The sequence below is a fragment of the Triticum urartu genome, chromosome 2A (genome assembly GCF_056163025.1).
Source record: "Triticum urartu cultivar PI428250 chromosome 2A, HENAU_Tu73, whole genome shotgun sequence".
NCBI classification, from domain to species: Eukaryota; Viridiplantae; Streptophyta; class Magnoliopsida; order Poales; family Poaceae; genus Triticum; species Triticum urartu.
In genome coordinates, this window is record NC_141874.1 from 444900768 (window position 1) to 444915149 (window position 14382).

At 44.7% G+C, this 14382-nt stretch overlaps 1 protein-coding gene across 1 annotated transcript; it reads left to right on the plus strand.

Annotated features, from left to right (window-relative positions):
• Positions 1-313: 313 nt before the first annotated feature.
• On the plus strand, positions 314-897 carry LOC147985408 (B3 domain-containing protein Os03g0212300-like). Its single transcript, XM_087541554.1, has 3 exons — positions 314-418; positions 505-749; positions 864-897. The coding sequence occupies exons 1-3, from the start codon at positions 314-316 to the stop codon at positions 895-897; spliced, it is 384 nt and encodes a 127-aa protein (XP_087397680.1).
• Positions 898-14382: the final 13485 nt, after the last annotated feature.

Genomic DNA, 14382 nt, shown 5'->3' on the forward strand with positions numbered 1-14382 from the left:
GCTTTGTTTTTCAACATTTTCAGTTTTCTTTCATGTCTAAAGAAATCCCTAGTTTTGAAGGGTGCCAATTGCCATTGCCAACTAACCTACAAAATTAATTAAGTGTTGTTGATGTTGTTGAGCACAAGTGCATTGCTTTTTTTCTCAGTTTTCTTTCATCTCTAAAAACTTGGCTCTATTCCAACTATTGCCAACTAACCTACCAAATTAATTAATTGTAGTTGATTATCTTCTGCTCAAAACTTTTGCTGCTGTAATGTTATATTATAATGTTGTAAGGGTAGTAATTGGTCTCTTCTGCTGCTTATCAGAGATGGGGGGAGGCCGCCACCGCAGGTTGTGCTCTGCCACACCGGAATACGACTTGGAAGGTTTCGAATTCTTCACGATCATACTTGAGAATTCCTCCAGGAGGCAGGTATATAAAATGAGAGATCTCCCCTTCACCCATCTCTTTATCGTAACTCTGCTGTTTGCAACATCACTCGTTGGCCCACGTTGCAGAGGCTTCCTGACACTTTTATGGAGATGTTGGACGGCCATCGGCCAAAGAATGTGAAGCTGCGACAGGCCAGCAGCGGGCTTCGCAGGCTTTGGGACATGGAGGTGGTGATCAGGAACGACCACATGTACCTGTGTTGTGGCTGGGAGCAATTCGTCCGTGCCTATGACCTACGACACGGGTACTTGCTTGTCTTCAGGTACGACGGTGACGCCATGCTCACCATGAAGGTGTTCAACATGGCTATGTGCTGCATGCGCTACTAGGACAATGACGATGCCAGTACGCTCTGCCTCTTCTTCCTCTCCATTTGGCCTTGTCTCACACTGATTGTTAAAAAAACTTTGTCGCATTTGGTCAGGCAATCGGAGCAGCAGCAGCGGCTCTGGCTATAGAAAAAGCAGCAACGAGTCTGGCTATAGCGAAAGCAGTAGCGAGGATGATCCGGAATGGAGTGGGAAGAAGAGGAGCAGAGTGGGGACGAGGAGGTGCAGCCTATTCTATCTGACGATGACCTCGTGATGGTGGTGGCTGACGATGGCCAAGCGATGGTGGTGGCTGACGATGACCTAGCGATGGTGCTGCCTGAAGATGGCCTCGCGATGGTGGTGGTGCCTGACAATGACCTCACGATGGTGGTGGCGCCGGCGATCCCACAGCCGGGCGATAGGACCATGCCAATTGTGGTAGAAGAGTACATCCCACTGCCTCGCCGCTCTAAGCGCATCAGGATGATGAAGGAGAAGGAGAAGAAGGAGGAGTGAAGTATGTCAGGTATGTCAGATCTCCAAAATGATCTATACTTAGCTTTGTTTCCTCCGAAATGACCTAAGTTAGCTCTAATATGCTAATTTATCTCTAATATGCTTAGTTACCTAGGTTTGCTCAATAATGACATACACTTAGCTTACGTATGTAAAAATGGCATAATTAGCTTACTTAGGTTTGAAATGGCATAACAATCTTGGTAACCTCATATATGTCATATAGTTAGCTTATTTTCCTCGAAAATGACATAATAAGCCTAATTAGCTCCAAAATGACCTAAGTTAGCTCTAAAATGTTAAATTAGCTCTAATATGCTTAGTTACATGGGTTAGCTCAAGAAAGACCTATACTTAGCTTACTTTTGTCAAAAATGGCATAATATGCTTAGTTAACTCAAAAATGGCATAATTATCTAGGTTAGCTCCAAAATGACCAATTTTACCTAGGTTAGCTCCAATATGATCCATTTTACCTAGGTTAGATCCCAAATGACCAAGTTTACCTAGGTTAGCTCCAATATGATCCATTTTACCCAGGTTAGCTCCCAAATGACCAAGTTTACCTAGGTTATCTCTAAAATGACCTACACACTTAGCATTTTTACCTAGCTTAGTTAGAAGAAGAAGAAGATAAAGAAGAGGAGAGGAGAAAAAAAAGAGGATAGATTCTTCTTCTTCTTCTTCTTCTTCGTCTTCTTCTAGCTAGTCTTCTTCTTCTTCTTCTTCTTCTTCTTCTGCTTCTTCTATTTCTTCTTATTCTTCTTCTTCTTTTTCTTCTTCTTCTTCTTCTTCTTCTTCTTTTTATTCTTCTTCTTCTAACTTTCATCTTTCCCAATTTGCAGATTTGCTTTAGATGAGGAAGCTTGCATTGATGGAGTGTATTCTTCTCCTTGTGCTTCCTTTTTTATGGAAACTTGTTGGAAACTTCTTTTTGATATGTATGTATATATGGATATGTTGTTGGAAACTTCTTTTGGATATGTATGTATATATGGATATGTTGTTGGAAACTTGTTGGAAATCATTGTATGTTGGATATGTTGTTGGAAACTTGTATGTTTCTTATGTTGTTGGAAACTTATTGTTGGTATGCTTGTTGAAATTATTTTGAAATGTGTCCGTGTATATATATATATCTGTGAAATTATGTCAAATTGAATGAATTTAAGAAAAAACAGAGGCTATACATGCACTTTCTTTGCCATCAGCCAGCAGACGGCAAAGCTGCCACATGGCAGCTACCTGTGCAACCTGGGGGTCACTTGGCTGGCCTATATGGTTTCTTTGCCGTCTGCTGGTAGACGACAAATAACTTTGCATCTTTGCCATCTGCCAGCAGACGGAAAAGCATGCCGTTAACCCCCTAACAGACATAACCTGGCACATGTGCCGTCCAGGCTCTTTGCCATCTGCTGGCGGACGACAAAGACTGTTTCATATTTGCTGCCTACCAGTAGACGGCAAAGAGCCCTTCACCGTAGCATATTCAGCCAGACCTATTGCCGTCTGCTGGCGGACGGCAAAGGCCTTTGCCATCCGCCAGGCATGACTTTGCCATCAGCCATGGCAGACGGCAAAGTGCATGATTCCCATAGTGCTCATTGATCAAAGATGGTTATGGTTTCCTAACCATAGACACGAGTTGTTATTTGATAATGGGATCACATCATTAGGAGAATGATGTGATGGACAAGACCCAACCATAAGCTTAGCATCAGATCGTTTAAGTTATTTGCTATAGCTTTCTTCATGTCAAGTATCTGTTCCTTCGACCATGAGATCATGCAACTCCTGGATACCGGAGGAATTAATACCTTGTGTGATATCAAACATCACTTCATAACTGGGTGATCATAAAGATGCTCTACAGGTATCTTCGAAGGTGTCTGTTGGGTTGGCATGGATCGAGACTAGGATTTGTCACTCCGTGTGACAGAGATATATCTCTGGGCCCTCTTGGTAATACAACATCACAAGAAGCTTGCAAGCATGTGACTAATGAGTTTAGTCACATGATCTTGTATTACGGAATGAGTAAAGTGACTTGCTGGCGACGAGATTGAACTAGGTATGGAGATACCAACGATTGTCGTGGTAATCTCACGCCAGATGCTAGGGGGTGGCTTATCGTGGGTGGAACCATGAGGATGTCGTCGGGTTCCGGAAGCGAGAGTGCGCACGAGCTCAAAGGCACACAAGACGTACCCAGGTTCGGGGCTCTTCGGAGAGAAAACACCCCAACTCCTGCTAGGATGACTATGATCAAATGGTTACAAGGTTGCTCCTTGAGCTGTGTTGCTAGAGGAGGAAGAAGGGCAGAGGTGCTACCTTGCTTCTCCTAGCTACGGTGTGTGTGCATGGGATGAGGGCTGAACCCTTTGCATGGGTGAGCCCTGGGAGGTTTTATAGGTCAACCCCCAGGGGTACAATGGTAATACGGCCGGGTGTAGCACCCGGATGTCAGAGTCTAGGGTCACCGGGTTCTCCTCCGGCTGCTAGGGCCCGCCTCTTGAGGGCCCTTCCGGCTACCGAGAATCCGGCCGACGGGTAGGGCCTGCCGCCTGTGGGCCATGCTGATTGCCTTTTGTCGTAGCTTTGTACTTGATGACAGAGGCCACGTTAGGAGTCATGGCTACAGTCCCGCCGCCAGGAGGGTTGGTGGCCGCTTGGTCAGCGCACACTGTAGCCACGCTCCGTCTCGTCGGAGTAGGTGAGTGCAGACTCCGAGGGGAGGGGAGGGCCGCATGCCCTCGGAGCCACCTTCTAGGAATGCGCCATCTTTTGGGAGCCCGCAGATAGGTAGGGCCCTCTGCCTGCGGGCCGTATTGATTGTCCTTTGCGGTAGCATGGCCCTTGCTGACAAGGGCCATGTCATGAGTCGCATGGCTACAGTCCTGTGCCTGGCAGGTAGGTGGCCGCTTGGTCAGCTCAGACTGTAGCCACGCTCCTCCTAGATTCGGGGGAGTAAGTGGTCTTGTAGCCATACCCCGTCTTGTCATAGTGGTTGAGTGCAGACTCCGAGGAGAAGGACATGCCGACTGCTGGACGCCGGCCTGCTCCCCAAGCCATCTTCTGGGAACGCGCCGTCTTATGGGAGCCGGCCGCGTGGTTTTGACCGCCTTCTAGAGGGGCGCCGTCTTCTGGAAGCCAGCCGCCTGGTCGCTACGCTCCAGGGGCTGGGGTAGCTGATGACCCACAAGTATAGGGGATCAATTGTAGCTCTTTTCGATAAGTAAGAGTGTCGAACCCAACGAGGAGCAGAAGGAAATGACAAGTAGTTTTCAGTAAGGTAATGTCTGCAAATGCTGAAATTGTAAGTAGTGGAGTAGTTTGATAGCAAGATAAATTGTAATGAGCAAGTAATGATAGTAGTAACAAAAGTGCGGCAAGGTAGCCCTATCCTTTTGAGGCGAAGGACAGGCCAAAACGGTCTCTTATGATAAGCAAAGCGTTCTTGAGGGGACACGGGGATTTTATCTACTCACTTTCATCATGCTGGTTTAATTAGTGTTCGCTACTTTGATAATTTGATATATAGGTGGACTGGTGCTTATGTGCTGTTCTTAATTGAACAAACCTCCTACTTATAATGAACCCTTCTGCAAGCATCCGCAACTACGAGAAAAGTAGTAAGAATAAATTCTAACCATAACATTAAACTTTTGGATCCAATCACTGCCTTATGGAATAACTCATAAACTAGAGTTTAAGCTTCTGTCACTCTCGCAACCCATCATCTAATTGCTACTCCACAATGCATTCCCTTAGGCCCAAATATGGTGAAGTGTCATGTAGTCGACGTTCACATGACACCACTAAAGGAATCACAACATACAACCCACAAGCACCAATCTATAGTTTCGGTAACAAGATTGAGCACAAGAGATGAACTAGGGTTTGAGATGAGATGGTGCTGCTGAAGATGTTGATGGAGATTGGCCTCCCCAAGATGGGAGAGTTATTGGTGATGATGATGACGATGATTTCCCCCTCCGGGAGGGATGTTCCCCCGGCGGAATCGCTCCGCCTGAGGGCAAAAGTGCTCCTGCCCAAGTTCTGCCTTGAGACGGCGGTGCTCCATCCCAAAAGTCCTCCCCTTATTTTTTCTAGGTAAAAATGACCTATATACCAGAAGATGGGCACCGGAGGTGGCCCTGGGTGAGCACAACCCACCAGGGCGCGCCTGGGCTCCTTGGCACGCCCAGGTGGGTTGCGCCCACCTGGTGGGCCCCCTCTGATAGTTATTTGCTCCAATAATTCTTAAATATTCCATAAAAAATCTCCGTGAAGTTTCAGCTTATTTGGAGTTGTGCAGAATAGGTAGCCTAACGTAGCTTTTTCAGGTCCAGATTATCGGAATTCTCCCTCTTTGTGTGTACCTTACAAATTATGAGAGAAAGGGCATTAGAATTACTCCAAGAAGCATTATTATGGATAAAAACATTATAAATAACAGTAAGAAAACATGATGCAAAATGGACGTATCAACTCCTCCAAGCTTAGACCTCGCTTATCCTCAAGCAAAAACCAAAATCGAAAAACATGTCCACATGCTTTGAGAGAGAGGTGTCGATAAAAACAAAATACGGACATAGAAGCATCATGTTGATTATTATAACAACAAAAAATTTAAACAAAAGACTTTTATCATATACTTCTCATGAATAAGTAACAGTTCATCACACAATCGAAGTATAAAGCAAAAACCCTGTTAGAAACCAACAAACTATGTTCTCAGTCAACTTTGCAACTACAATTCCTCATCTTTTCAGGAAGGGTCACGTGTCGGAGCCTTTAGGCAAGTCCACATACTCAACCATCATATAGTCTTCTATGATTGCTAACACTCACCGCGTACACATGAGCAAAACATTTCGACTGGACACATAGAAAGATAGGGGCTTACAGTTTCGCCTCCCAGCATATTCACCTCAAGGGTGGTGTCAACAATAATAACTCATGCTATCTATACTCAACTGGACATATGTGCCTAGATGTTTCCTCACCACATGATGCTTGCAAAAGGAGAAAAATAAAAAGGAATAGAAGGAAAACTTTGACTCTTTGGATAAAAGTAAATACATGAAAGTAAAGGATAGGCCCTTCGCAGAGGGAAGCAGAGGTTGCCATGCGCTTATTTGTTTGTATGCTCAATCCCTTAGTGCAAAATAATGTCATGTTGTATTGCCCCTTAAGATGACAACCTTTATTATGCAATCTGTCGCTTTTATTCTTTGTCATCCAAGTTTGTACACCGCTCAATTTTATCTTACACTAAATGATCTCACACTTTTAGAAGCAATTTTTATTGCTTTTTTTTGCACCTATGACAACTTGCTTGAGGGATCTTGCTCATTCCCAAGGTAGGTATGGTGGACACTTGAAAATAAGATTTGGGTTTAAGGGTTTTTGGATGCACAAGTAGTATCTCTACTTGGTGCGGAATTTTTGGCTAGCAAAGATAGAGGCAAGCACCACATGTTGAAGGATCTTTGACAATACGACTTCTATGTGAATATAAACAAACATAAACCATTAAGTTGTCTTCCTTGTCCAACATCAACAATTTTGGCATATAATATTTTGATGAGGGCTTACAATCACAAAAGATTTCTAGGATAGTATATTTATATGTGAATCTTCTTTTCCCTTATTAATTCTTTTATGAGTTGCATCATTGACTAATGCTATGTTTGTCAATCTCCAATAAAATTTTCTACTTATACTTTTCCTTATGTGGTGCCATCACCTACCATAGGATTAGTATATGATCTTATTGATTTATTTCCTTTCTTTTATTTATTTCCTTTCTCTTTTTCCTTTTTTATTTCTTTTCTTTATTTGCAACATGAAAGTAAAGAAAGCAAAAACTCAAACTAAACTTTATTATATAACTTGCACACGATTATAATGATAGATCACTAAGCAAACTCTCAAAGAAGAAAGGATCAAACTAAAGTTTATTCTAAAACAAAAGATTGAACTAAGATAAGAAAAAGCAAAAAGATAGTGGGATGATACGATACCAGGGCACCTCCCCCAAGCTTGGAGGAAGCCAAGGGGAGTGCACATACCCGATACTTAGTTCTCCTTTGGTAGTGAAGAAGATGGTGGTGGTGATGACAATTGTGCCTTCAACTTTTTCATATTATAGTTGAGGAGAGCAATTTCCTCCTTTAAATCATCGACTTCCAACTCCAGCTTCAAGATCTTGTGACATAAATCCCTTTGTTTTTCTGCCAAAAATGAGAAGGAATAGATTGATTTTTAGAACAATTAGCTCTCTTAGGAAGACTTGACTTCTTGAACTCCACGTGCATATCCCCAGGTTGGGGTAGAGGGACATCATCCTCCTCTGATCTTGAATCATCGATCCTCATCAAGTGAGCATCCTCCTCGTCATCCGTAGTTCGACCATAGGGAGATAGGCCCCCATAGGTCTTTGGGTCAGCAACGAGATGTGAGACATAGCTCTCTCCATCAGAGTCTTGGGACGACATATTTTCGGAACTGCGTAGAAAACAGCAAGAAAAGAGAACGGAGGGTTTCTTTGCAGTACGGTGGTTAACAGGTTCGGGAAGTATATATAGATTTTTTATCTTGGAGGACAAGCATATGGAAGAAAAACAATGTCCGGGAGGTGTCCCACGTGGGCACAACCCACCTGGGCGCGCCAGCCTGGCGCGCCCTGGTGTCTTGTGCCCACGAGGGGACGCTTCCTCGAAGTTTCTTTATTTCCAAAATTCTTATATATTCCAAAACTGATAAAAATATTTTTACGGATTTTTCAGAGTCCATTTACTTACCGTATCACTTACCTCCTTATTTTCATGATTCTGGAGTGTTCCGGAAGGACTCTTTTATGTGTTCTTCCGGTGTCAAAGTTTGGATAATATTACTTTCAACATTAATGGGCGTACCTGAGATATAATGTTTTATTCGTTGCCCATTGACAACCTTCGGGGTAGTACCTTCGGAATTATTTATTTTGATGGCTCCAGACCGGTAAACCTCCTCGATAACATAGGGGCCTTCCCATTTTGAGAGGAGTTTTCCTGCAAAGAATCTAAAATGAGAGTTGTACAAAAGAACATATTCTCCAACTTTAAACTCATGCTTTTGGATTCTTTTGTAATGCCATCTTTTAACTTTCTCTTTGAATAATTTTGCATTTTCATATGCTTGGGTTCTCCATTCATCTAATGAGCTAATATCAAATAACCTCTTTTCACGAGCAAGCTTGAAATCATAGTTGAGCTCTTTGATGGCCCAATATGCTTTATGTTCTAACTCAAGAGGTAAATGACAAGCTTTTCCATAAACCATTTTATAAGGAGACATACCCATAGGATTTTTATATGCTGTTCAATAAGCCCAAAGTGCACCATCTAATTTCTTAGACCAATTCTTCCTGGACCTATTGATAGTCTTTTGCAAAATTAATTTTATTTCTCTATTGCTAAGTTCAACTTGACCACTAGACTGAGGATGATAAGGTGATGCAATTCTATGGTTAACATCATACTTGGCAAGCATTTTATGAAAAGCACCATGAATAAAGTGTGAACCAGCATCAGTCATTAAATATCTAGGGACTCCAAACCTTGGGAAAATAACTTCCTTAAGCATTTTAATAGAGGTGTTGTGATCAGCACTACTGGTTGGAATAGCTTCTACCCATTTAGTAACATAATCAATAGCAACCAAAATATGTGTATACCCATTAGAAGAATGAAAAGGTCCCATGTAATCAAATCCCCAAACATCAAATGGTTCAATAGCAAGTGAATGGTTCAAAGGCATTTCTTGACGCTTACCGATATTACATATTCTTTGACATTCATCACAAGATGAGACGTACTTACAGGCATCCTTGAAGAGAGTAGGCCAATAAAATCCAGACTGCAATTCCTTATGAGCAGTTCTATCTATAGCATGATGCCCTCCATAAGCTTCAGCGTGACATTTCCGTAGGATTTGTCCCTGTTCATGCTCAAGTACACAACGCCTAATAATACCATCTACTCCTTCTTTATAAAGATGTGGGTCATCCCAAAAATAGTGTCTTAAATCATAGAAGAATTTTTCCTTTTGTTGGTATGTAAATCTAGGTGGCAAATGTTTAGCAATAATGTAATTAGCATAGTCAGCATACCAAGGAGTACTATGAGAACATTTATTGCAGCTAAGTGCTCATCAGGAAAACTACCATCAATAGGTAGTGGGACATCAAGCACATTTTCAATCCTGGACAAGTTATCAGCTACGGGGTTCCCAGCTCCTTTTCTATCAATGATATGTAAATCAAATTCTTGTAACAAGAGAACCCAACAAATAAGTCTAGGTTTAGCATCTTTCTTTTCCATAAGATATTTAATAGCAGCATGGTCTGTGTGAATAGTTACTTTGAAATCAACAATATAAGGTCTAAATTTATCACAAGCAAACACTAAGGGAGTCCTGGATTAGGGGGTCCTCGGACGGCCGAACTATATCCTTTGTCCTGACTGTTGGGCTATGAAGATACAAGATTGAAGACTTTGTCCCGTGTCCGGGTGGGACTCTCCTTTGCGTGGAAGGCAAGCTTGGCAATTCGGATATGTAGATCTCCTCCCTTGTAACCGACTCTGTGTAACCCTAGCCCCCTCCGGTGTCTATATAAACCGGAGGGTTTAGTCCGTAGGATAACAACAATCATAATCATAGGCTAGCTTCTAGGGTTTAGCCTGTACGATCTCGTGGTAGATCAACTCTTGTAATACTCATATCATCAAGACCAATCAAGCAGGAAGTAGGGTATTACCTCCTTCGAGAGGGCCCGAACCTGGGTAAACATTGTGTCCCCCGCCTCCTGTTACCATCCGCCTTAGACGCACAGTTCGGGACCACCTACCCGAGATCCGCCGGTTTTGACACCGACATTGGTGCTTTCATTGAGAGTTCCACTATGTCGTCACCATAAGGCTTGATGGCTCCTTCGATCATCGGCAACGATGCGATCCAGGGTGAGGTTTTTCTCCCCGGACAGATCTTCGTATTCGACGGCTTTGTACCGCGGGCCAACTCGCTTGGCCATCTGGAGCAGATCGAGAGCTACGCCCCTGGCCATCAGGTCAGGTTTGGAAGCTTGAACTATACTGCCGACATCCGCAGAGACTTGATCTTCGACGGATTCGAGCCCATGTCAGGTGCGCCGCACAGTCGCGACAAGAATGACTTAGCTCTGCCGCCGGACGGTGTTCGAGAGATCACACCTGTGGCTACTCCAGCCTTCAATCCGGATCAGATCGTGCCGTCCGAGGATGGGTGGATGGACCCCGCCACGGAGGCCGCACACCCAGCGGCGATAGAGCCGAATACTGACTTCACCTCCTGTGAGGCCTGTGTTGCCGGACCCTTGGATTCGTCCCCGGCCACAGGCTCTGAACCGCCTGCGTCCATGCCTATTGAATCTGATTGGGCACCAATCATGGAGTTTACCTCTGTGGATATCTTTCAGCACTCGCCCTTGGGCGACTTGCTAAATTCATTGAGGTCTCTCTCCTTGTCAGGAGACCCTTGGCCGAACTATGTCTGGCTTGAGTGGGAAGCGGACGATGAAGAAATTCATTCCCCACCCACCACCCACTTAATAGCCACTGTCGACGACTTAACCGACATGCTTGATTTCGGCTCCGAAGACATCGACAGTATGGACGATGATGCAGGAGAAGAACAGGAACCACCGCTCACAGGGCGCTGGACAGCCACCTCATCATATGATATATACATGGTGGACACCCCCAAAGAAAGCGATGGCAATAAGGCAACGGGGGATAATCCCCTCGAGAAGCAATCTAAGCATCGGTGCCGCTCTAAGCCCCACCATAGCAAAAGCAGCGATACCGGCACAAGAGACAATAACGCTGCGGATAGTGCCGAAGAAGAAGACAATCCCCTCCAGCAGGCTTCGAGCGGGAGGATGGGCAAGCTAGCCCTAAGGAACAGGCGGCAGATGGAGAATCATAGGATGACAATTACATGCCCCTCTCCAAAGATGAGGTGAGCCTCGGCGACGAAGAATTTATCGTGCCTAAGGATCCCGTCGAGCAGGAGCGCTTCAAGCACTGGCTTATAGCCACAGCAAAAAGCCTGAAGAAAAAGCAACAACAGCTTCAAGCTAATCAAGATCTGCTAGCGGATAGATGGACCGAGGTGCTGGTAGCCGAGGAATATGAACTCGAGCGCCCAACCAAAAGTTACCCAAAGCGCAGGTTGCTACCCCAACTCGAGGAGGAAGCATTAAAGCCTACACTACCAGCTTATGATGCGGCTGACCGGCCACCTCGCGGCCGAGACAAAGCGGCATATCAGCCCGAAGTCCAGCCCGCACCCCATCGCTAGTCAAACAAAAACACCAAGGCCCGGGGCAACACGCAGGACCTGCGAGACGTATTGGAAAACAAAGCAGGACACACAAGATCGATCTACGGATCACGGGGGCGCGCCCCAACGCGTGACGACGACTGTCACGCCGGATATACTAAAAGCAAATCCGACCGGGCCGAATACAGAAGACAAGACTCGTATGAACTACGTCGTGAAATAGCCCGGCACAGAGGCGCCGCACACCCCCTATGCTTCACCGACGAAGTAATGGATCACGAATTCCCAGAAGGGTTTAAACCCGTGAACATTGAATCATACGATGGTACAACAGACCCTGCAGTATGGATTGAAGATTTCCTCCTCCACATCCACATGGCCCGCGGTGACGATCTACATGCCATCAAGTACCTCCCACTAAAACTCAAAGGGCCGGCTCGACATTGGCTGAATAGCCTGCCGGCAAAATCCATTGGCAGTTGGGAGAACTTGGAAGACACATTCCTTGATAACTTCCAAGGCACTTATGTGCGACCAATGGATGCTGATGACTTGAGTCACATAACCCAACAGCTAGGGGAATCAGCCAGGAAATTCTGGACTTGGTTCCTAACTAAAAAGAACCAAATTGTCGATTGTCCGGATGCCGAGGCCTTAGCGGCATTTAAGCATAACATCCGCGACGAGTGGCTCGCCCGACACCTCGGCCAAGAGAACCCGAAGTCCATGGCAGCCCTCACGACACTCATGACCCACTTTTGTGCGGGAGAGGACAGCTGACTGGCTTGCAGCAACAACGCATCAAGAAATCCTGGCAACTCATATGCCAAAGATAGCAATGGCAAGCCACATTGCAACAGACACAAGCGCCGCAATGATATGTCTCCAACGTATCTATAATTTTTGATTGCTCCATGCTATATTATCTACTGTTTTAAACATTATTGGGCTTTATTATCCACTTTTATATTATTTTTGGGACTAACCTATTAATCGGACGCCCAACCCAGAATTGCTGTTTTTTTGCCTGTTTTAGGGTTTCGAAGAAAAGGAATATCGAACGGAGTCCAAACGGAATGAAACCTTCGGGAACGTGATTTTCTCATCGAATACAACTCAGGAGACTTGGACCCTACGTCAAGGCACGTAACAAGAGGCCACAAGGTAGGGGGGCGCGCCCTACCCTACCAGGCGCGCCCCCACCCTCGCGGGCCCCCTGTTGCTCCACCGACGTACTTCTTCGTCCTATATATATCCACATACCCCCAAACGATCAGAACAGGAGCCAAAACCCCAATTCCACCGCCGTAACTTTCTGTATCCACGAGATCCCATCTTGGGGCCTGTTCCGGAGCTCCGCCGGAGGGGGCATCGATCATAGAGGGCTTCTACATCAACACCATAACTCCTCCGATGAAGTGTGAGTAGTTTTTCTCAGACCTACGGGTCCATAGTTAGTAGCTAGATGGCTTCTTCTCTCTTTTTGGATCTCAATACAATGTTCTCCCCCTCTCTTGTGGCGATCTATTCGATGTAATTTTCTTTTTGCGGTGTGTTTGTTGAGACTGATGAATTGTGGGTTTATGATCAAGTCTATCTATGAATAATATTTGAATCTTCTCTGAATTCTTTTATGTACGATTGGTTATCTTTGCAACTCTCTTCGAATTATCAGTTTGGTTTGGCCTACTAGATTGATCTTTCTTGCAATGGGAGAAGTGCTTAGCTTTGGGTTCAATCTTGCGGTGTCCTTTCTCGGTGACAGTAAGGGCAGCAAGGCACGTATTGTATTGTTGCCATCGAGGATAACAAGATGGGGTTTTCTTCATATTGCATGAGTCTATCCCTCTACATCATGTCATCTTGCTTAAGGCATTACTCTATTTTTAACTTAATACTCTAGATGCATGCTGGATAGCGGTCGATGAGTGGAGTAATAGTAGTAGATGCAGGCAGGAGTCGGTCTACTTGTCTTGGACGTGATGCCTATATACATGATCATGCCTAGATATTCTCATAATTATGCTCAATTCTGTCAATTGCTCAACAGTAATTTGTTCACCCACCGTAGAATACTTATGCTCTCGAGAGAAGCCACTAGTGAAACCTATGGCCCCCGGGTCTATCTTCATCATATTGTTCTCCTACTACTTTGCTATTTACTTTGCCTTTATTTTACTTTGCATCTTTATCATAAAAATACCAAAAATACTAACTTTGTCATATCTATCAGATCTCACTCTCATAAGTGGCCTCATAGGGATTGACAACCCCTATTTGCGTTGGTTGCGATGATTTATTTGTTTTGTGCAGGTACGAGGGACTTGCGCGTAGCCTCCTACTGGATTGATACCTTGGTTCTCAAAAACTGAGGGAAATACTTACGCTACTTTGCTGCATCATCCCTTCCTCTTCAGGGAAAACCAACGCAGTGCTCAAGAGGTAGTAAGAAGGATTTCTGGCGCCGTTGCCGGGGAGGTCTTCGCAAAAGTCAACATAACAAGTACCCATCACATACCCTTATCTCCCGCATTACAATATTTGCCATTTGCCTCTCGTTTTCCTCTCCCCCCCACTTCACCCTTGCCGTTTTATTCGCCCTCTCTCTATCATCCTTCTCTTTCTCTATTTGCCTCTTTGTTTGCTTGTGTGTTAGTTTGTTTGCTCGTCGTTATGGCTAGTCCTTTACCTTCTGCCTCTTTTGGGTAAACTATGGTTGATAATAATTCGGATGCTCCTACTAAAGAA

What these genes read in the sequence shown, in the direction of transcription:
- LOC147985408 (XM_087541554.1), top strand. Translation starts at nt 314, where the DNA reads ATGGGGGGAGGCCGCCACCGCAGGTTGTGCTCTGCCACACCGGAATAC. An exon ending in AGAATTCCTCCAGGAGGCAG is followed by an intron (nt 419 to 504) that starts GTATATAAAATG and finishes CCCACGTTGCAG; the next exon opens with AGGCTTCCTGACACTTTTAT. An exon ending in AAGGTGTTCAACATGGCTAT is followed by an intron (nt 750 to 863) that starts GTGCTGCATGCG and finishes GCATTTGGTCAG; the next exon opens with GCAATCGGAGCAGCAGCAGC.